Genomic DNA, 23,648 nt, shown 5'->3' with positions numbered 1-23,648 from the left:
GTTTAACGAAGATATTGAAGCTTCAATTAATAGCTATTTCGTTCCGCTGTGTAGCGTTTATCGATATATAACATGATTAAAATCGACTTTTCACATCCCTAAAAGAACACACATACACGCTTTTACGCACACATTCACAGCCTGGATGCATCAAAAAAGGCAACACTTGATTTGAAGTTCACCTTGTCAGCAGTATGGTTGTCCTTTTTTGACAAATGGCATTTTAAAAGAGCGAGGAGAGAGAAATGATACTAGTTGCCGCGCCGTCAAATAGAACAATAAACGTAGGGGCCTTGATATATATAATCACGTATTGTCTCATTTGTAAAGCCCATGTCAGACTGTCAATGTCATGATTGTCATGTCCAAGGGCCCAACCTTTTCTGTTCTCTTTCACGACGCAGCAACTAGTATCATTTCTCTCTCCTCGCTCTTTTAAAATGCCGTTTGTCAAAAAAGGACAACCATACTGTTGACAAGGTGGACTTCAAATCAAGTGTTGCCTTTCTTGATGCGCCCAGGCTGTGTATGTGTGCGTAAAAGCGTATATGTGTGCTCTTTTAGGGATGTGAAAAGTCGATTTTAATCATGTTATATATCGATAAACGCTACACAGCGGAACGAAATAGCGATTAATTGAAGCTTCAATATCTTCGTTAAACATAAACATAATTGAAATGCTAATTGATAATGAATATATTATAATATAATAATATAATTCAATTATTGCGGAACACCTATTTTAGGAGGTATTTATGTATTTTAATTAAATATCTGAACTTTCCCTTGGTTCCCTGCTGGGGCGTGACTATAAAATTGTGATCTGATAACCACAATAAAGAATAAAAGCGTTTTTGGTCATTTTAGGTATCGTTAAGCCTTTGAAGTAAAATTTAAATGCAAGAAATGTCGATAGTTTATCGATATGACTTTATCGACATGGCTACAGCAACGTGGGCCTCATTGTTAATCGTACACTAAACAAAAGTGGCAACAGTGACAGCTCGCTGAGACACCGTCTATATATATATATATATATTATGTCTATGGTCATATCACATAGATTTATAATATATAGAGACGGTGTCTCAGCGAGCTGTCACTGTTGCCACTTTTGTTTAGTGTACGATTAACAATGAGGCCCACCTTGCTGTAGCCATATCGATAAACTATCGACATTTCTTGCAATTTTAATTTTACTTCAAAGGTTTAACGATACCTAAATTAAACAAAAATGCTTTTATTCTTTATTGTGGTTATCAGATCACAATTTTATAGTCTCGTCCTAGGAACCAAGGGAAAGTTCAGATATTTAATTAAAATACGTAAATACCTACTAAAATAGATGTTAATAATTGAATTATTTTATTACATTATAATACATAATATTCATTATCCATTAGCATTTCAATTATGTTTATGTTTAACGAATTCAATTAATCGTTATTTCGTTCCGCTGTGTAGCGTTTATCGATATATAACATGATTAAAATCGACTTTTACATCCCTAAAAGAGCACACATATACGCTTTTACGCACACATACACAGCCTGGGCGCATCAAAAAAGGTAACACTTGATTTGAAGTCCATCTTGTCAACAGTATGGTTGTCCTTTTTTGACAAACGGCATTTTTAAAAGAGCGAGGAGAGAGAAATGATACTAGTTGCTGCGCCGTGAAAGAGAACAGAAAACGTTGGGCCCAGTCATGTCACTGTCAATGTGAAGAACCAATCCAACCCAAACCGTGTGTTTTTTTTTTTTCTAGCAATAGCTTGTTTATTTGGTTTTGATATTTATGGGTTATTGTTGCTAAATAATGACGAGACACGCTAGAAACTGTACTGCCGGGGCAGTTTACACTTATCACGAGAAGAAAAAAGACGCAGCAGCATCCGGTTATGGAACCCAAAGCGAACGCGTAGGCAAGGACTCTGTTAAGAACTTCGACGACTGCAGCCTGACTTTGCAGCCTTGCAGGAACCCCGTCGTCACCAAGGAAGGCTATCTTTTCGACAAGGAAGCTATCCTAGAATACGTGATTTCTAAAAAGACCGAATACACCCGTAAGCTGAAACGCTACGAAAAGCAATTAAAAAAAGACGAGAACGAAAAAAATGAGCTTGCAGCGGCTGAAAAAGAGGCAAATCTTATCAAATTCATGAACAGGGAAAAGAATATATCCAGCTCTACATCTAAGAACTTCGAAAGTGGGCCCTCATCATCTAATTCTGTCTCAAATCTGGCTAATGGAAAAGACAAGCATTTACCTAGTTTCTGGGTACCAGCAATGTTGCCAGATGCTAAGATTTCTAAAGTCGAGAAGCCAGACCCAACAGTGTACTGCCCAATCAGTGGAAAACCCTTGAAAATGAAAGACCTGATTGAAGTTAAGTGGACATTGGTACCAGACCCGGACGATAAGAAGTCATTGATTGCAAAAGAAAATAGATACATGTGCCCTGTGACACATGATATCCTGAGTAATGCTATTCCATGTGCAGTCATCAGGTAAATCTCAGAACATTATCTTTAAGTAAGTATTGTAAGAAGACTGTCACACTCGCTTCGCTTGGAGGTAGGCCAGAATAGACCATGTGTAAAGTGGGCTCTTCTTATTTTGTTATTTTTACGTCATAAACATCTGGCATCTGCTTCAAATTCAACCTAGCATAAATATAGTAATAATCCAGATGCTAGTTAATAAACACATAGACTAGTTTTATATGTAAAACTTCTATTCAATCTAATTTCTAGCAAGAGTAACTTTGCCAAACATAGATATATGTTACTTGAACATTCATGTCAAATCCTTTGTTATTGAAAAATGTTGTAATAAAATGAGAGCTTTGATTGTATGACCAGTGTCGGATTTGTAGTCTATGTCGCCCTAGGCCCCAAGCCCTATAGCCGCCCCTTTCTCAGCACCCATCATATTGTTATTTCTTATTATCTTCAGTGAATTTTTTGTCAAAATTTACTGCCCTTAATATCTTGCCGCTTGCGCTATTATATACAAGTAACATAAATTTAACTATTATCGAATTTCCAGAACAACAGGTCATGTAGTGACAATGGAGTGTGTTGAAAACCTGATAAAGAAAGACTGGGTGCACCCCCTCACTGGAGACAAATTGAAGGAAAAAGACATCATCCCCTTGCAGCGGGGTGGCACTGGCTACGCCCTGACCAACCAGAACTTGGAGGGCAAGAATGAGAGGCCTGTTTTGCAGGCCTGAACTAGTGGTTGATGTAGTTACTAGGTTATAGTTGATATGTTATTTTTTAATGTTTTATGCTGTTCATAAAAAATCCTTACTTAAGGATATTACAAGTTTTAGTTTGAATAAACGGGGTATAGGTTGCTGCAAAGTATATGTACAGTCAGCTACAAAGAAAAGGTACCTCCTCGCCTGCATAGGAATTTGTATGCAATGGTTCTAAGCTAATAGTATTGTACTCAACAACAACAGTATGTGACGCTATTGTCAGGGATGTCTCAGCATCAGACTAATGTAATTAAACATTATAAACTCATCTTCATTGCATAATTAGGTATGATTTGTGTGTTCAGAGGCTAAATAGCCTATGTTACCATTCTTGCCACATCAATTTCAGGGTGACCAACAAAAAAAAATTACAATGAAACGAATGTGTAAGAAATTCTACTAGAATTATTTTATTGTAAATAAACATTGCTTATTTATCAGTCAAGTGTCCTTAATTTAAATATACCTATACTTAAGACCTAGTGTTATGTATTATTAAAAGAAAATAAGTCTAACTGGAAATCCACTGCTGCATTTCTAATTTCAGGTTCAGGATATGTTAGTTCATTACCTAAGGTTTCTAGAAAGTTCAATACTGATTGATTCTGACTCAAATTTAGGCGGCTGTCCTGAGTGTCATGTTCGTCGGTCAATACTGGCATGTCAGCATTCTGGTTGATATCACTATAAGTCAGAGAACCGTCAGGTAGACTACCCATCGCGTCATCTTTCACGTGTATTAGCGACGGTTCAATCACTGCATTCGATTTTATAAAGCTCTCGTGCGACTGGTCGTCATTCGCCGACGATATAGCCCAATCCTTGCTACTATTGAAATTAAGTCCATTGTTAAGTTCATTATTTATTACATCTTTACACGACATTTCTATTTCATCTCTAAATATACTGTCTAACTTTGTACAATCTGAGGTCGTCGGTGTCTCCTTTATAAGTTCATTAGGTTTCTGGTCTAACTCCAAAGGCCTTATGATTTGCACGTTAAATTTCTCCATTTTATCCGGATTTATTTGGAACGTCCTAAAAATTGTGGAGGTGGACGGTTTTATAGGGGACGAGCGGATATCGAAATGCGCACTATGGAACTGCACGCGACCTTTGGGTTTCTTGATTTCATCCAACGATTGGGATTTATCGAGTTTAGTTTCGGGTTCCGTATCATTTTTTAAAAGAGAGATCATCTTTTGCGGAGCCGGGACCTCTCGGCCGTTCGCACCGAGGCCGATCAGGTCCTCCCGGTTGAGCTCGATTATTTCGCTATCGGGAGCGAGCCTCATTTTCTTGACGTGGTTTTTGTGAGTCTTCTGCTTGATGTCCTGCAGCTTGCTGCCGACGGCGGGCCAGGCGTGCGCCGTGTGCACGCGCGCGCAGTCGTCACGGTGCTGGTGGCGCCAGCGCTGCGAGGGCTTGCCGCCGTCCGCGAGGCCGGGGCCGCCGTCGGCGAGGCCGGGGCCGGCGCCGCCCGGCTCCGAGGCCGAGGCCTGCGCCGGCGCCGGCTGGTGCTTGCAGTGGCCCTCCTTGTCCTTGACGCAGCTTAATGCCTCCATGTCCAGGTGGTACTTGCCGGAACTCAAGCCGAAAAATCTGAAACATGTTTAGGTATCAGTGTACATTTCGCAGTAGGTATTATCCATATGTTGCAGATATTTTGTAAGAATCCGCCGTTTACGAATCAAACAGCGTCGTCAATTTACAAACGGTCTTACGTTTGTAGAACAATGACGCCGTTTGTAAAATGCCGTAGGCAAATTGTTAGTGCACTCAATAGTGTCAACGTAAACGTGATAGGTGTCTGATGGTGATACCGAGGGTGAAACCGTTTGTAAATTGACGACGCCGTTTGTAAACGGCGGATTCTTACAATTTGCCTGCGACATATACACTGAAAAAAAAAAGTTGTGAATATTTTTACTTTTATTGTAAATGAAGAGTAGTAATAATGGATCGAAGAGCGTAGAGTCCAGCCTGTGAGTGTGTCAAATGTAGAGGACGAAAACTTTACACATATGTATTTAATGTTGGGCTCACCTGCCGACGTCGTCGCCGATGTCGGCGGGCTGCGCGGCCGCCCCTCCCCCCGCCGCCGCGGCGCCCGCGAGCAGGCAGGGCAGCAGCGCCTTCAGCTTCCGCACCAGCAGCTCCAGCTGGAAATATTTCATATTTTCATGTCAGTGTCACTATTATGTCATTGTACATTTTGTATTGACTCGTGAAAGAGTCCTTGAGTTGAGGCTTACCTACAATAATACATTTTCACATCACCTATTCGAAAAAGGGTACCTTTTTCCGGTAGGAGGGATCAAAGTTGTACTTTTCTGTTCTAGGTCTAGGACACGATTTTTTCTTTCTTGCATTTTATTTTTTGGTCAAATAATACATATTTTGGAGCATAACAATTTCCTCATAGTTTATGTGAAAATCAGTATGTGCCACACGGTATCAAAATTATTTCGTCTTAGGCGTTAACACTTGAATCCCTCATTAAGTTCAGGATTCTACTTTATTGTAGAATCCATCGCTTCATTCAGGATTCAATATACGCCCTTGGCGGAAATATATATTATTTTGATGTCTTGTAACACAAACTACTAGGTATTTTGAATTCATAAATAAATCGATTTATACGGATGCGATGGTCGTATTTGTCTACGTGACAGAATGATAGTAGTCCGGGAGCCGGCTGCATGAAACAAACCTCATCAAAAAATAGAATATACCTACCCTGTAGAGGTACCTGACATTTAGTAGATTCCAACGCACTTGGTCGGCCTAGGCTTAACCTGGCAGATTTTGTACAAATGGCAAAAACGTTGGACAAAAATTCATCAAAAAAAACCTCATCGAAAAATAGAATGAAACTTGTATGGTAGGATACCTGACCTTGAGGACAGTAAAAAAAAAGTGGTCGGCCTCACCTTAGCCTGGCAGTTTTTGCAGTCCGACCAGATTTATTGGGTCACGTAAGAGCTACAATTTACCTCATCGAAAAATAGAATGTAACAAACGGATTATAATAGCTAAAATAAGCCTGTTGACGTATGTCTTGGTCGGCCTCACCTTAACCTGGCAGTTTTTGCAGTCCGACCAGATTTATAAAAAAATCATCAAAAATTTTTTATCGATAAATCGTATGAAACTTGTATGGTACGATAGCTGCCTTTGAGGACAGTAAAAAAAAAATGGTCTGCCAAATCCTGTGTTTGCAGGTTCCTGTGTCCGACCAATTTTGTGGTACCACGTGAGAGCTACAATTTACCTCATCGAAAAATAGAATGAAACAAACGGATTATAATAGCTTAAATAAGCCTGTTGACGTATGTCTTGGTCGGCCTCACCTTAACCTGGCAGTTTTTGCAGTCCGACCAGATTTATAAAAAAATCATCAAAAATTTTTTATCCAAAAATCGTATGAAACTTGTATGGTACGATAGCTGCCATTGAGGACAGTAAAAAAAAAGTGGTCGGCCAAATCCTGTGTTGGCAGGTTCCTGTGTCCGACCAATTTTGTGGTACCACGTAAGAGCTAAAATTTACCTCATCGAAAAATAGAATGAAACAAACGGATTATAATAGCTAAAATAAGCCTGTTGACGTATGTCTTGGTCGGCCTCACCTTAACCTGGCAGTTTTTGCGGTCCGACCAAATATATAAAAAAAAATTCAAAAAATTTTTATCGAAAAATCGTATGAAACTTGTATGGTACGATAGCTGCCTTTGAGGACAGTAAAAAAAAATGGTCGGCCAAATCCTGTGTTGGCAGGTTCCTCTGTCCAACCAATTTTGTGGTACCACGTGAGAGCTACAATTTACCTCATCGAAAAATAGAATGAAACAAACGGATTATAATAGCTAAAATAAGCCTGTTGACGTATGTCTTGGTCGGCCTTACCTTAACCTGGTAGTTTTTGCAGTCCGACCAAATTTATGAAAAAATCATCAAAAAATTTATATCGAAAAATCGTATGAAACTTGTATGGTACGATAGCTGCCTTTGAGGACAGTAAAAAAAAAGGGGTCGGCCTCACCTTAGCCTGGCAGTTTTTGCAGTCCGACCAAATTTATAAAAAAATCATCAAATTTTTTTTATCGAAAAATCGTATGAAACTTGTATGGTACGATAGCTGCCTTTGAGGACAGTAAAAAAAAAGTGGTCGGCCAAATCCTGTGTTGGCAGGTTCCTCTGTCCAACCAATTTTGTGGTACCACGTGAGAGTTACAATTTACCTCATCGAAAAATAGAATGAAACAAACGGATTATAATAGCTAAAATAAGCCTGTTGACGTATGTCTTGGTCGGCATTACCTTAACCTGGCAGTTTTTGCAGTCCGACCAAATTTATGAAAAAATCATCAAAAAATGTATATCGAAAAATCGTATGAAACTTGTATGGTACGATAGCTGCCTTTGAGGACAGTAAAAAAAATGATCGGCCAAATCCTGTGTTGGCAGGTTCCTGTCTCCGACCAATTTTGTGGTACCACGTGAGAGTTACAATTTACCACATCGAAAAATAGAATGAAACAAACGGATTATAATAGCTAAAATAACCCTGTTGACGTATGGCTTGTTACGGGCGCCTTTCATAAATTCAATGTGGCAGTGTGCGGCAGAATCCACTTGCATCAAATTTGATGCAACACATTGTGGCTGGACATTAAGAGATGAAATGTATAAGATCAAATGGTTTGAAGGACACATAACGCCTTTGCGAGTCGAAGAAATAACAATAAGATAATCACTTAATATATGTGAGGTTATCTTGTGTATTTTTATTTATTTATATTTATTGAGAAATTCAACAGCGTTTACATTAAATAATATACAAAAAAACATGAGAACTTATAGCATAGCCAATAACAGAACTTCCTGTAATTTATACATAATAAAAAATCATCTGTGGGTAGACTTGTAACTTGTGCTGTACAAGAATCGTAAATATAACTTAATTTGTAAGTCTTTAAGGTACAAGGAAAAAGAGAAAAAATTAATAATAACTGTAAACTGGAAAAAAAATCCTAAAATAGTAGGTATAGCTCTAATTTTGCGTAAACAATAAATAAAAAATAGTAAAATAAAAATACATACAGTACCTACATAAACGAGCGAATCTATTAGTTTGTATGCATTTATTGGAATTTATGTGTTCGTGTGTGTGTGTGTGTGTGTGTGTGGGTGGGTGGGTGTATGTGTGTAAGTGGATGTGATAGTGCGTGACTACCAGGAAAGTTGCTTTGCAATTTGTGATTTGAAAACACGTCTGGAGGAGAAGAAAGGGTCAATGTTTTGGAACGATTTATTATAGGTACGTGCGATTCTACTCAGAATTTAATAGAATAGAATTTTGGCCATAATTGGTACGATGACAGGGAATATGGAATAGTGTGGTGTGACGAGTTCGGCGCGTGGGAGCGCGGAGCCCTAACTGTGACAGCAATCCAACGCAGTCTAGATGCCCGTTGAGAACATCGTGGAGGAACATTTTACCATTTATTTAAATTTTGGAAGGATCACGTGCAGTTTTTCCTCTTATATTACAAGTGTTCGATTGAAAACTAAGCTTTGGTGTATACCTGGATCACCTGCACGTACAAGAAGGCGTTTCATATACGCCCGCCCATCAGATAGGTACACAAAGTCATGATGCGTATGGAATACAGCATGTGTGGTCCTATTCTAGCTGTCACGTGATATCACAAATTTGGTCGGACTGCAAAAACTGCCAGGCTACGGTGAGGCCGACCAAGCCATACGTCAACAGGTTTATTTTAGGTATTATAATCCGTTTGTTTCATTCTATTTTTCGATGAGGTAAATTGTAGCTCTCACGTGGTACCACAAAATTGGTCGGACACAGGAACCTGCCATCACAGGATTTGGCCAACCACTTTTTTATTACTGTCCTCAAAGGCAGCTATCGTACCATACAAGTTTCACACGATTTTTCGATAAAATTTTTTGATGATTTTTTTATAAATTTGGCCGGACTGCAAAAACTGCCAGGTTAAGGTGAGGCCGACCAAGACATACGTCAACAGGCTTATTTTAGCTATTATAATCCGTTTGTTTCATTCTATTTTTCGATGAGGTAAATTGTAGCTCTTACGTGGAACCACAAAATTGGTCGGACACAGGAACCTGCCAACACAGGATTTGGCCGACCACTTTTTTTTTTACTGTTCTCAAAGGCAGCTATCGTACCATACAAGTTTCATACGATTTTTCGATAAAAAAATTTTGATGATTTTTTTATAAATCTGGTCGGACTGCAAAAACTGCCAGGTTAAGGTGAGGCCGACCAAGACATACGTCGACAGGCTTATTTTAGCTATTATAATCCGTTTGTTTCATTCTATTTTTCGATGAGGTAAATTGTAGCTCTCACGTGACCCAATAAATCTGGTCGGACTGCGAAAACTGCCAGGCTAAGGTGAGGCCGACCACTTTTTTTTTACTGTCCTCAAGGTCAGGTATCCTACCATACAAGTTTCATTCTATTTTTCGATGAGGTTTTTTTTGATGAATTTTTGTCCAACGTTTTTGCCATTTGTACAAAATCTGCCAGGTTAAGCCTAGGCCGACCAAGTGCGTTGGAATCTACTAAATGTCAGGTACCTCTACAGGGTAGGTATATTCTATTTTTTGATGAGGTTTGTTTCATGCAGCCGGCTCCCGGACTATAGGTAATGTCATACACAGCTTCGCCCTCGCCACGATGTGTAAGCCGACTACGATAGTCAGCAGGCAGTAGAACAGATAGTGCGTCTCGACCGGCGTGTGTGTGTTGGCTCCCATAGTATCCTCGTAAAACCCAACGTATAAAGCAACGCATTTTAATTTGAACCGTATTCTATAAGTAAATTGGAAAAATTTCGTTTGTTTTAAAAAGTAATGAAACAAAAGAAATGCTTATTATTTGGTCCATGAAAGGTTAAAATTAGATTGCACGATTATGTAGGTACATTGTAATGTACATTTAAGGCCTGTGAACAACTGCACACCGGCTTGCGTGTGCGTGACGTGCGCTAAAATGTTGAAGCCACACACGCACACGTCACGCAAGCGGTGTGCCGTCTCTTATAAGGCTCTGTATACTACAACGCCGCACGCGCACGTGCACGTCACGCAGCCGGTGTGCATAGGCCTTTAGTCTCAGAAAAGTTTACCTGTTGTATGAACAGCTTCGCCCGGGTGTCGGCGGGTGAGCCGGCCACGATGGCGAGCAGGCAGTGGAACAGGCTCCAGTGCGTCTTGGACGGCGCGTGCGTGGGCTGGCTCTCGTAGTGCTTCTGCAGTTGGTACAGGCAGGAAGGTATACCTGTTGTATGAACAGCTTCGCCCGGGTCTCGGCGGGCGAGCCGGCCACGATGGCGAGCAGGCAGTGGAACAGGCTCCAGTGCGTCTTGGACGGCGCGTGCGTGGGCTGGCTCTCGTAGTGCTTCTGCAGTTGGTACAGGCTGCCAAAGTCCTGGAACGTTCAACCTTAGTATTATTTTTGTTATTAGTTATTACAATTTAGAGTATTTTTGATATAAAAAATCCAGATCCTACGCCGAGTCAGACAACGCTACGGAGCCATGCCGTTACGACGTCACCCAAATCTAATGTTTAATTAGTTTAATAAAAAAAAAGAAACCAACTTCTAAATTAATATTGAAGGAAATTCTCAAGGATTTTTTTTCACGTATGTTTCCAATTCCTCGGAAAACTAATCGGTCGACAGCGTCAGGATGACTTTCAGCTAGTGGAGACCTCGAACAAGATGGGTGGATGACTCAAACTCACAGCAGGCCAGAACTGGCGAAAAGTGGTCCATGACAGACCCCAATGGAAAGAGCCAAGAGGTACACTGAGCTAAGAGACATACTCTAACTCAGAATAAAAGGGCTTAATAGATAGATAGATGACTTACAGTGGAACACTGGGCGCAGGTGACCACGGTGCCGGGTCTCCGGCGGGGCTTGTGGGGCTCCTCCTCGACCACCTGCCGCGGCAGCCGCACTTTCCGCCCGCTGCGGGTTATCACCGTCTGTGACACCGACCACCAAACAATGACTAACCAAATGTATGACTATTTATATATATTTATTTTTAGTAACACACATTTACGTATATTTATTTTTATTGACGTTTATCAACCGTGAAATGCTCTTGGTCGCAGACTGATGCTACAGCCCTGTTCAATTTACATTAATTTTGACTCTATAGTCTGTATAATAGGTATTTAAATAAAAGTAAACAATCAATTTGTACATTTTCGGGTAGTTCTGACATTTATTGGTTAACCAACCAAATACAAAACCGCCTGGATCTGTAACTGAACGGCCTAACTTTAACCATGTAGGTATTTGATCAGGTAATGTTTTCATCTACCCTCAACTGGTTTGAGGAGCCATTTGAGGGTAGATTTTGTTTACTTTTATTTAAATACCTAAAGATATTCTCTGTAGTATAGTTAGGCCAAGCTAAGATGAACTCACCCCCACCGGGCGCGCGTCGAGCGAGGCGGCGACACGTCGCGGTTCCTTCAGCGCGACCTTATTGCGCCCCACCACCTTCAGATCCTTCGGGGACACCACCCTGCCAGATAACGGAACTTACATACAATGTCTTTTCGGAACCCTTTTACAGGAGGCCAATCATCAAAATAATAGACTGCGCCAAGATATTAAGGGCCAGTTGCACCAACCACAATTAACAGACTGATCAATGTCAAGCAGCAGAGAACTATGAAACTTTCCATACAATCAAATTTAGCGAACGCTAAATCGGTGACAGACAGTTTGGTGCAACCGACCTTAAGTCATTCGAATTGATATGTGATGTGTGTGTGTGATATTTTTATGGATTGATTTATAAGTTTTTTGTCAAGAATTTCATTTTTAATGCAAGATTTTATCATTGATTTACTTTTCTTTCAACTCCATCATCAGATCAGCGTGCTGGTACCATAATATTTGCCTCTTAACTTACATAAGTATGCAAAGTTTTAGCAATAATGGGAACTGGGTTTAATTTTACTTGTAAGATTGGATTTCAGATATCATTTACGTATATCTCAGGACGGGCCTTGCGGGCACTATGAATAGTACTAGTTCAGCGGTGCCACTCACGAGTTGGAGCTAATCGTGCAGTCTAACGCAACTAGTTGCGATCAATGGCGCGTGTAATAGGAACTCATCAACCAATCGCGTTCTAGCGGTGTCACACCGCTGTACCGGCCCATTCATGCACCATTCTTATTGCCCGTAAGGCCAGTCCTGAGATTTACGTGAATGACAGATGGCAGGTGAAACTAAATAAGTTTGTAATCAAATTGTTTTTATTTATGCATGTTCGGCTGCAAAGCGGCCTTTTTAACCGGATTGTATGGAAAACTTTTAACAGGCTGGATTGGCAGGATCTTGGACTGTTCGGAGACATCTAATGAAAACACTCATTCAGGTGTCTATGAGACTTGGATTACCAAATATTTCTTACTTGTATATGAAACGTGTATTGGTGACAGGATCATATGCAGGCTCCGGAGGGATCTTTTCTGGATCCTTGATTATGTTCAAAGCTTGGTTCACCATTTTCACCTGGTCATCACTTAGGACATTGAGACTGGAAATGCATTCACACAATTGGTTAGAAAAAGTAATAAAATATATAAATATATGTTAAGCCTTTATAAGGCAGAGGGAATATATTTCCCACCTGATTTTGAACTTTATTTCAAAGTGATAGAGTTCAATTTTGCATAATTCCTGACACCCTTATGCCTTATAAAGGGTTAATTAGCTTCCATTATCTGTATTTTTTGATCAATGGATCTAAAGATCTAAACTTTCTAACCCTTTAACAACCTAGATTAACATTTTAACTGCCGCTTGTGATTTTAGCACCATAGACTTATATGTGAGACATATAAGACTTGATAAGACAAAACATCGTAACAACACAAGCATACTCTGCGAAAAATTATATGGTGTTTAACACATGCAACATCAAGAACCTGACTGTCAGGTATTCTGTACCTCCTAAGCTCGTGCTCCTTATGGCGAAGATGTGGCGCTATATGCTATATGCGCTACAAGCATAACCCGTAGCACTTACTGGCAATGAATGTGTTAAAAGGTTAAATAAAATCCACAATTCAAGCCTCATAGACAGATTTTGCTGCATTATCCTTATAACAATAAATAAATAAATAATAAACAATGTAAAGATTGGTTTAAATAAATAAAAACAAACCTATGGTATGTCTCTCCTAGCTTGAGTAACTGCACCGATGTATATTTTGGTGGTTCTGGTGTCCTGTGAATGAAAAATACACATATAATTGTTACAACAAAAAAAAATCTGATGATATTTACACTACAATACCAGGCTACAATACCTATCAGCTTATAGCGTAGCTAAATCAGGAGGTGTTATCAATGAACTTACATTTGTTTCTGATATAAACTACAAATAAAGCAATAATTTTCTAAATTAAATGACACTTACACTTCTTTGGGTTTTATCTTTGGCACAGATCTACCACGGAAATGTCTTGAAGCTGTGTCGGAGGGCTTCAACTTCACAATCTTCCTGTCCATGTCGAGTTTGGGTACTGCATGTGTCTTGGTGAGGGGAACATTTTGGCTTGCTGCAGCTACAGTAGCTGTCGCCGGCTTGAACACAATATTGTTCACAGTGTTAACTGTGTTTATTGTGTTCACAGTGGTCACCGTGTTTACTGTGTGCACTGGCTTCGTCTGAACATTGTGAGCACTTGTCTTGGGCACAAGAAAACTGGCTAATTTTAAATTATTACCAATCTGACCAGAATCAGCTTTCTTCAAAATTCTAGCCTTCGCCGCTGGCGGCTCGGGGCTATTCAAAAGAACACTCTTCTCCAAATTCCCGCTGCTCTCGTAAAACCTTTTGAGGTTACTCACTGGTTTTTGTTCAATTTGGTTAGCCGGCGTCAAAACATAAGACGTAGCCTGAAAATTTAATTTAATTCATTACAAATGCCTCCAAAAAAAATTGCAGGACAATAGAGATAACAAATACCTGAGCGACGCCCGAATCCTGTATCAAATATATCGGTGTTAGTTCACAAGAATTCACTATGATGTTGTCCGGTGTCCCGTTCATGTTTATTTAATACTAAATTGTGCTAGTTTAATTATAAATCTAATACGTAAAATTAACTAAAAGTAAATAATGCTCTCAACCCACAACCCGCCTCCCTTGCGCGTAAAATGACACATATACATTGACATTGATGGTGACACAAAAGCTTCGTTCAGAAATCGAAATTATTTTAAGGCCAGTCTAGACGGGATGATCGAAATTAGCGCTATTCTTCAATTATTTAAGACCATAACACACTATCGCACCACACCGCGACCTTGGTGCTTCGCGCCCATAAGTGAGAGCAAGAAACAGATATATCTTTCTCGCTCTCACTTATGGGTGCGACGCATCAGAGTCGCGGTGCGGTGCGATAGTGTGTTATCACTTTTAATCCAAAGAGTAAAGTAAATAGACTATATTTTGGTTTTAATTAAGAGCCCTTCAACGTGCACACTAGCGCCACAGCTAAATAATCGTGATTATTTAAATTTAACGAAGGATATTGAAAAAAGGGGGCCGCTACGTACTGTATTGTGTATTTAAGTACCTTTTGAATACATCAAACTAGTTTTTATGTTGCTGGATTTGTCAATCTATGCGTGCAAAGTTAAAACGTTTTTGTTTTAAGTTCCTAGATCGACGAAACCAGCAACATAAAAACTAGTTTGATGTATTCAAAAGGTACGTAAATACACAATACAGTACGTAGCGGCCCCCTTTTTTCAATATCTTTCGTTAAATTTAAATAATCACGATTATTTAGCTGTGGCGCTAGTGTGCACGTTGAAGGGCTCTTAATATGGATTTCCGCAAAGTAACGCCTGAATTTATTCACTAGTTTACCGAAATACATTATATTAAATTGGTAATAATTTTACCACAACAACAATCATTTCGGTACCATTGGTATACTTGGTCAAGCAGATCTTGTCAGTAGAAAAAGGCGGCAACTAGCTACATAACAAGTATACTGTAAAAAACGAGTTTATATGCGTCACACTTTTTTTTAAATAGCTCAGTCCCTGCACGACATCCAAAGTTGGTGTCATACAATAAATTAATGCTATGTGTAAGCCCTTTCAAACGAGATATGTCTCATTAGTATACATCCATGGGACAAATTGCCCATTCTCCTTTGAAAAATGTAGGCGCGAAGGGATAGCGTCTCATAGAAAATTTGAATTTCGCGCCTTTTTCTACTGAAAAGATTTGCTTGACCATCATAGTTTGGTAGCCCCTCAGAGGGGCTACCGCGAAAACAGAATTTCGCAAATTGTGGGGATCTTTCTCTTTTACTCCAATGAAGGCGTAATTACTTAATTAGAGTGACAGAGAAAAATGCCCGCAATTTGCGAACTTCGATTTTTGCGGTTATAGCCGTAGAGACGTGCGTCACGAACAAAATTAGTAAAATAATAAAATTACCAGTATTAAGGTGGGATTCCACCAAAGTGCGGCACAATCATTATTGAACTGAATATTATGCTTGTACCGCACTCTGGTAGAATCCCGCCTTTAGGCTTCTATAGGCGGTTTTCTGACCTAAACATAATCATTGTAACGTTTTGTGTGTGTTTGTGGATATGTGGACTTTGTTTTGAGATAGGATATTATGGAAGATTGAATTTATTAATATTATTGAAAATAAAATTAGCGTAATGACATGTTAGTTTATTCTTTCAGATAGAAATCAAATATAGAATAGGATAAAGACAATAAAGTATTGCCAACACAAAATACTACTTTAACACTCCTCCTCGATTATAAATGTGGCAAAGGTTAAAAACATATATAATCGTATATAAGTAAAACTAAAAGTAACAGTTCTTAGTTACGAAAACTTAAATAATAGTGTTTATCATTAACACAACACACAACACTCTCGCTTTACAGAAACACTGAAAATAGAAAACTAAGAAATGCTTAGTAAGTCTCTATTGTGAGCAAATTTCTCTGCAGACAGTATTTTTGTAAACATATCAGCAGCATTATTGTATGAGTCTACGTGATACACTGTTATGGTTTTGTTCTTCACTAAGTCTTTGACGAAATGGTATTTGATGTCAATGTGCTTTGCACGTTTGCTGTTTTCGTAGCTATTTGACATGGCGATGGCTCCCATGTTGTCTACGTAAATGGTAGGGGTTAAGCACTTACCGAAATCCTTCGCTAATCCTTTTATATTTACTACCTCTGTACATGTGGTGGCCAGCGCGACGTACTTTGCCTCAGCCGTTGACAAGGAGACACAGTGTTGTTTTCTCGAGTGCCATCCAATAACATTACCGTTATACATTATTACACTTCCACTTGTACTTTTCCTATCATTTTTCTGGCCTGCCCAGTCGGCATCTGAATATGCTTCAATATTATTATTGTTCTTCGTGTAATTCAGCCCGTAATCTGCTGTTTCTTTTAAGTATCTCAGGATTCTCTTTGCTTGCTTCCAACATTGTATATCTGGTTTGTCCAGAAATTGACTTAAGTATGACACAGCATAACTGATGTCTGGTCTAGTTACTGTTGCCAAAAACATAAGGCTTCCTATTATCTCTCTATAGGGAACATCTATCACATTATTGACATCTTTGGTCGTTTTAATTTGGCAATCTTTTTCCATCGGTGTTTTAACACCATTACATTCTGTCATCTTAAATTTATCAAGTATCTTTTGTACTTGTTTGCTCTGGGTAAGCTTCATTCCTTCATCTGATCTTGTTATTTCTATGCCAAGGAATGTATTGATAGCGCCTAAATCTTTGGCCTGGAATTCTTTAAACAATTCCATCTTTACTCTCTTTATCTCTTCCTCTTCTCCTGTTATTAATATGTCGTCAACAAATACTAACATCCAAACTTTGTTGTTGTAGTACAGGCAAAAATCATGTTGGGACCGCTTTAGTCCTATATCATTTGTAATAAAATTATTCAGTCTTTCGTTCCAGCATTTTGGGCTTTCTTTTAATCCATATAGACTTCTTTTTAATTTTAGTACTTTGTTTTTGCCAGCTTTAACACCTTCGGGTACTTTTATGTACACTTCATTTTCCAACACTCCATTCAGGAAAGCTGTTGGTATGTCCATTTGACATATTTTATAATCATTTTGTACGGCGTTTACTAAAAACATCCTGATTGTATTCATCCTTGCTACTGGTGAATAATTGTTCCCGAAATAGCTGTCTTTCTGCTGGAATCCTTTTGCTACTAGTCTAGCTTTCTTTAAACCGCTATCTTTGGTCCTAAAGACCCATTTCGTATCTATCGCTTTTTTGCCTTTAGCTTCTACTTCTTCCCAAGTATTCAACTTTTTTAATGAATTTATTTCTTTTTCGATAGCTTCTTTCCATTCTTTATCTTTAATTGCTTGTTCGTATTTCAGTGGATCTTCTTCATTACTTGTGAGACAGTACGCCATGTAAGTCTCGTAGTCATTGAGATGACTTGGTTTGTTAATCTTTCTTCCTGATCTCGTCTGTTCTTGCACGCTCATATCTGATATATTATTATTTTCTATTTCTATATCCGTATTGCTTTCATTATTATTATGTGTTCCGTACTCCACATCGGATATCTTCATTGAGAGAGTAACGCGATCGTTGACCAATGATGCCGCTAGCGTCTATGTAGTCGCTCCGCCCCACGCCGTGACGTAGTTCCGCTTCCACTTCCTGCGAACCGTTGCTCGCTTCCCGCCACTCGCCACCGCCATGTCATTGTTTCGTCGACCGTCTTGACCGATGGTCCGCAAATATTTTTTGCGTATATTTTTGCAGCATGGTGCTTTAACATTTCCGATCCAAAGCTCGGCCGATTAAATAGTGAGATATGGCAGAGATCGCCACTATTAGTCTTTTGGCGGTCTCGCGATCGAAGTCATCGAACGGTGCTTTTCGATTCTACCCACTTTTTTCTTGCTAAATTTAATTTTCACATTCCATGCTGCTAAAATCGTTACCGTTAACTCGCATTTTCGAGATCGAAGTAGGAAGTGCGTCAGTGGTTTTTGTTGTTAACAAGTGGTAACAAGTCGCTCCGCATCGGAGAGGGAACGTGCGGTCATCGTGCCTGCGGCGGCGGGGGCGGCGCCCGGGCGGCGCGGCGGCAGACGGCCTGCGCGCGCTGCTTTCGGGCGCCGCGCTTCGCTGATAAGGAGGTTTGGATTGTCTCGAACCATCCGGTGAGCCAGTTTAAGATATTCTTCACTAAAGGAGGGTTCTCAGGCAGTAGCCTGGGAGTACCTCGTGTTGTTAGTTGCGGCGCGACCGGGGCGCCCCGTCCCCCGGCGCGGGGGCGTGTGCGGGGGCGCGGGCCCGGCGCCCGCGCGCCGCGTCTTCTGCTGTCGTCCAAGGTGACTCCGAGACACCGCGACGCTGCGGGCCACGGTGGACGCCTCCAGTCCGCAGGACTCGGAGAGACGTCACACGCCCGCTCCTGTTGCTGCAGTCGCGGTGCGGACGCCTCCAGTCCGCGGGACTCCGAGAGACGTCACACGCCCGCTCCTGTTGCTGCAGTCGCGGTGCGGACGCCTCCAGTCCGCGGGACTCCGAGAGACGTCACACGCCCGCTCCTGTTGCTGCAGTCGCGGTGCGGACGCCCGCTCCTGTTGCTGCAGTCGCGGTGCGGACGCCTCCAGTCCGCGGGACTCCGAGAGACGTCACACGCCCGCTCCTGTTGCTGCAGTCGCGGTGCGGACGCCTCCAGTCCGCGGGACTCCGAGAGACGTCACACGCCCGCTCCTGTTGCTGCAGTCGCGGTGCGGACGCCTCCAGTCCGCGGGACTCCGAGAGACGTCACACGCCCGCTCCTGTTGCTGCAGTCGCGGTGCGGACGCCTCCAGTCCGCGGGACTCCGAGAGGCGTCACACGCCCGCTCCTGTTGCTGCAGTCGCGGTGCGGACGCCTCCAGTCCGCGGGACTCCGAGAGACGTCACACGCCCGCTCCTGTTGCTGCAGTCACGGTGCGGACGCCTCCAGTCCGCGGGACTCCGCGAGACGTTACACGCCCGCTCCTATTGCTGCAGTTGCGGTGCGGACGCTTCCAGTCCAGCGGGACTCCGAGAGATCCGCGTGGCTCTGCGAGACGTCACACGCCCGCTCCTGCAGCTGCGGGCGCATCGCGGATGGATCGCGCCAAGGTGAAGGCGGACCGCTTCTGCGTCCCGACTGCTCGAGCGGAAGGAAGGTAAGTTACGTGTAAGCAGTGGAAATGCTACGAGTACAGCGACGATCGCCGCGTTGGTTGCCGGCCGTCATGACGTCGCTGGTGACCTACGCGCCGGTGGTGGCCACCACGATGGCACCGCCGAGGGCAACAGCGTCGCCGTGATGATGCGTGCAACTACGAGCCTAGCCATCGGCGCCTCCCGTGCCGGTAACGTCCGTCACGCGCACCGGCGCCTGTCGAGCTGGCCGCCACGACGGCGCCTCTCGCACCTGAGCCTGGCGACGGTGGCCGCCATGATGGCGCCGCCCGCTCGATGACACCGCCTGCCCCCCGAGCTGGCCGCCACGATGGCGCCTCTCGCATTACGCATCGACGCGGCGGCGGCGGCTGCCACAATGGCGCTGCCCGCCACGATGATGCCGCCCGCCACGATGGCACCACCACCTGCGCACTGGCGCCTCTCGAGCTGGCCGCCACGATGGCGCCTCTCGCCTCACAGCAGTGCCTCCCAGACCAGCCAGCCAGACGGCGACCGCCTCATGCACCGGTGCCTCCCGAGCTGGCCGCCACGATGGCGCCTCTCGCCGCACGCACCGGCGCCTCCCGAGCCGGTGGCGGCGGCCGCCACGATGGAGCCGCCCGCCTCACGCGACAACGCCTCTAGAGCGGGCCGCCACTATGGGTCCTCGCCTCACGCACCAGCGCTTCCCGAACCAGTGGCGGCCGCCATGAGCCGCCCGGCCTCAGGCACCGGTGCCCCCCCCCCCCCCGAGCCGGCCGCCACGATGGCGCCCCTAGCTTCACGCACCGGCGCCTCCCGAGCGGCGGCGGTTACCACAATCACGCCGATGCTGTCCACCGATGCTGCAACTACGACGATGTCGTCCCTTGCTCGCTGGGCGCCACAGTATCAGTTTTGTCCTGTCCACATGGTTCCATTGAGGTACGCAGGCGCCTATAGCTATGGTGCAGGTATAGGTATGGTATGGTACAGCACGAACAGACCGCTAAGCTCTTGGTTTCGGTTAAAGAATCCTCCGGCGACGGCAGACAAGGTCGTAAAGAGCCCCGTCCTAGCGCGGCTCGACTGCCCGGAGTTGAAAGCGGTAAGATATGTCGATACTCAGAGGAAAATACGTCGTGTTCCCGGGCTTCATAAAGGTGCTGATCGACTTCGCTGTGTCGCTTCGAAGCTCCTACGACTTCTCGAGGCCATGGAGTGGTCCAACCGGAGAACAGCTAGCGACAAGGCCCTGTGCGACCGCTCGAAACCGAGGTGAAAGGCATCGAAAAGGTCTGCAGACTTCACATAATTATCTCTGCTTGCTCGCGCTCTCCAGCTTAAGTTCCGTCTTACAAAGACGAACTCGTGCGAAAAGCCATAATAAACAAAATGGGACAAATAAACCCGCTGCGCCTGAACAAGCTTGAGTTTCCGGTGCTAAGAGAAAGGGGCCAGGAGGACTCCAGCAGTTTCCATCTGTCTGTATTCGACTTTATCGAAACAGTTTTGTTACGCAAAGCGCCAAAATCGATTTTAGACTTGATTTCATCAGTTCGATTTCCTTAAAAGCATGCTACTAACTCGATGCCCTATACTAACTCGATATAGGGTGTCTCTTCGGATAAAGCGAATTAGACCATCACGTTCCTAGACATCACGTGGGACACGCGGCACAACACACCGATTGAAAGTTTTCTTTTTCGCGACATACAGGCCTGCCTTGCTGCAGAGTTTCTCGCAGAAATGAGACTCAATGCCTTCTGTTCAGTCTCAAATTCACAAACTTTAGTTCATGGAGGAAGGTGAAGCCTTCGCAGTCCCCAGCAACACGGAGCTGCCGAAAGCCTCGCACCACTTTCTTCCTCATCTTATGCAAGCAGTCCGTTACAATCTCCAATATTGGTAGACAATGTACGAGGTAAGGCCCTTTCAGCGAAGAGTAACCGTTAACGGGCCGCATCTGCAGCGCTGACGACAGAAGTGTAAACATACAACCGCACCGGTACAGTATACATAAAACGACGGCGACACTACATCCCTTCCGTTACTACGGCTGTCGCAAAAACTGCTGATGCCAGCAGATCGTCTACAGGTCGCGCTGGTTGCTTGCTACTTGCCAGGTCGGTACAACCCCCGAGGGCAACGGTTTATCAAGAAGTCACTGCGCGCCCGAGTGGCAGCTGCGCCCAACAGCCGCCGAGACTGTCTTCACCTGACAGGCGCCTTGTTGGCCGGCCTCCGCTTTCGAGAGCCCTCGCACTGTGCCACGGTATTTCTTAACAGACTCATTGAACTGCTACCACGACCTTTGACAGCTGCCTGTGAGACTTGGCATGGATGTCTCCACCTCCCAGCCTAGTCTGTGTACTGCGACGGCGTGATAAGGAGTCTTAAAGCAGCTGTGGTAAGCTTGCAATTTACTGGCGGTCCTAGTGAACACAACGTCAGACCGCCCTCCCTTACGAGTCAACGACCTTAAGAATGAGGCGTAGCTCCTGTCAGATAGGACGCTCCAACACCGAGCTGGCGGGATCAGGAGTGACGTCCGCTACTGGCGTGACTGGCGCATGCATATAACATGCCAAGGTCTAACGCTACGTAGCGAACGAAACGCAACTGTCACTGTCTCACTAATATGGAAGAACTGGATATTCCCGATTCCGGTACTGCGTTTGTATAGAAAACAGTAACGGGAGCCCCTAGATCGTCCCCTTGTCTAGGCTGCATGTACGGCCACAATGTAGAAACGGTCTTTATGGTGCATCAAAAATAAGATCAACTGCCAGGTACCTCTATCCAGTGAAGTAGCGAGCTATCTCAGACGTGTATTTCTATTATCCATGTTAGCTTTCAGAACGATACTCGTTCATAAGCCTCTCACAAGTGCTGTGTATGAACCACTATCGGACACTATGCCTTCTTCCAACGCCATTAATAGCGAGACCAGCGCCTCCCAAAGCACCAGCTTGGGACGCGAGACATCTACTTGCCCTAATTTAAATAGCCCTACAACGTTAGGTACGTTAGAAGAAGTACGATAGAATAGCTGCCGCACTTTTGCTGTTAGCATCAGGCAGCAGGGTCAATGACCTTACTCTACTACACTGTAGCCCGGGCAATTACATTAGATAACTTTAACGCTATTATTTTGTGTCCGAAATTCGGCTCTAAACCAGATAACGTGTCTTACCGACTGGACTCTTAGAAGCTCCGGAATAAAGTATAGACCCAGTATAAGTAGGTAGTCTGGGTACGTCACCTTGCGAGAATTACACAAAATGTTAGGGGACACTTCGCTTATTTCTTTCAGCCACAGTCTCATCCAAGCCGGCCTCGCCTACGATTGCTTTTGATCCACGATGTACTTAATAACTAAATTGGCTGGAAAGCTATTCACTTAGCGATATTTTCGCTTATGTTAATTGGGAACATGACTCGCCGAGATTCTGCGGATCGGATGCGATTTCGAATGAGAATTCTCTTAAACCAGTTTAACGTCAGATTCGAACCTGAGATTACAATTTCAATTCTCAATTTCCTGTAATTCACATTATAACGAGTCACTGTGATTTCATGGGTTGCAATATGGTGTATACATATTTATTCGTTCTCTGAGTTCTATGACAGTAGGTGTAGCCCTATCGCTTGCGCGCCCGCTAACTCGCCACCAGGAGATAATAAACAGGTCTCAATGAAGATATCCGATGTGGAGTACGGAACACATAATATAAAAATTTTACCTTCCAATAAAATTATTATTATGTTTCCTATCCACATCGGATATCTGAGTAATGCCTTCCTGGCAGGCTACTAGGCTACTTTTATGCCGACGGTACTTCTCCTCAACAATGACATGGCGGTGGCGAGTGGCGGGAAGCGAGCAACGGTTCGCAGGAAGTGGAAGCGGAACTACGTCACGGCGTGGGGCGGAGCGACTACATAGACGCTAGCGGCATCATTGGTCAACGATCGCGTTACTCTCTCAATGAAGATATCCGATGTGGATAGGAAACATAATAATAATTTTATTGGAAGGTAAAATTTTTATATTATCTTCTGCAGTATCATATTATATGATTCATAT

The 23,648-nt window shown here is 43.1% G+C and overlaps 2 protein-coding genes across 2 annotated transcripts; one reads left to right on the top strand and one right to left on the bottom strand.

The window, feature by feature from the left end:
- The first annotated feature begins 1,744 nt into the window (after nucleotides 1–1,744).
- On the top strand, nucleotides 1,745–3,708 carry LOC134666615 (nitric oxide synthase-interacting protein homolog). The gene is made up of 2 exons (XM_063523834.1): nucleotides 1,745–2,510; nucleotides 3,052–3,708. Exons 1-2 carry the CDS (start codon nucleotides 1,819–1,821, stop codon nucleotides 3,236–3,238), a joined length of 879 nt encoding a protein of 292 aa, XP_063379904.1. The 5' UTR covers nucleotides 1,745–1,818; the 3' UTR covers nucleotides 3,239–3,708.
- Nucleotides 3,656–14,518, bottom strand: LOC134666595 (uncharacterized). The gene is made up of 9 exons (XM_063523809.1): nucleotides 14,329–14,518; nucleotides 13,777–14,258; nucleotides 13,522–13,584; nucleotides 12,766–12,891; nucleotides 11,766–11,865; nucleotides 11,198–11,314; nucleotides 10,604–10,753; nucleotides 5,315–5,430; nucleotides 3,656–4,870 (listed from the first exon to the last, which is right to left on the bottom strand). The coding sequence occupies exons 1-9, from the start codon at nucleotides 14,410–14,412 to the stop codon at nucleotides 3,754–3,756; spliced, it is 2,355 nt and encodes a 784-aa protein (XP_063379879.1). The 5' UTR covers nucleotides 14,413–14,518; the 3' UTR covers nucleotides 3,656–3,753.
- Between the last annotated feature and the right edge of the window lie 9,130 nt (nucleotides 14,519–23,648).

This window comes from Cydia fagiglandana, chromosome 8, assembly GCF_963556715.1.
Source record: "Cydia fagiglandana chromosome 8, ilCydFagi1.1, whole genome shotgun sequence".
NCBI lineage: Eukaryota > Metazoa > Arthropoda > Insecta > Lepidoptera > Tortricidae > Cydia > Cydia fagiglandana.
The sequence above is the reverse complement of the archived record's forward strand: the minus strand, read 5'-3'. Positions and strand labels throughout refer to the sequence as shown.

Excerpts from the sequence above, each read along its gene's own strand:
- LOC134666615 (XM_063523834.1), top strand. The coding sequence starts at position 1,819 with ATGACGAGACACGCTAGAAACTGTACTGCCGGGGCAGTTTACACTTAT. Across the intron at positions 2,511-3,051 it reads ATTCCATGTGCAGTCATCAG|AACAACAGGTCATGTAGTGA; the intron begins GTAAATCTCAGA and ends TCGAATTTCCAG.
- LOC134666595 (XM_063523809.1), bottom strand. The coding sequence starts at position 14,412 with ATGAACGGGACACCGGACAACATCATAGTGAATTCTTGTGAACTAACA. Across the intron at positions 12,892-13,521 it reads CTAGGAGAGACATACCATAG|TCTCAATGTCCTAAGTGATG; the intron begins GTTTGTTTTTAT and ends ATGCATTTCCAG. Across the intron at positions 5,431-10,603 it reads CGAAGCTGTTCATACAACAG|CTGGAGCTGCTGGTGCGGAA; the intron begins GTATACCTTCCT and ends AAATATTTCCAG.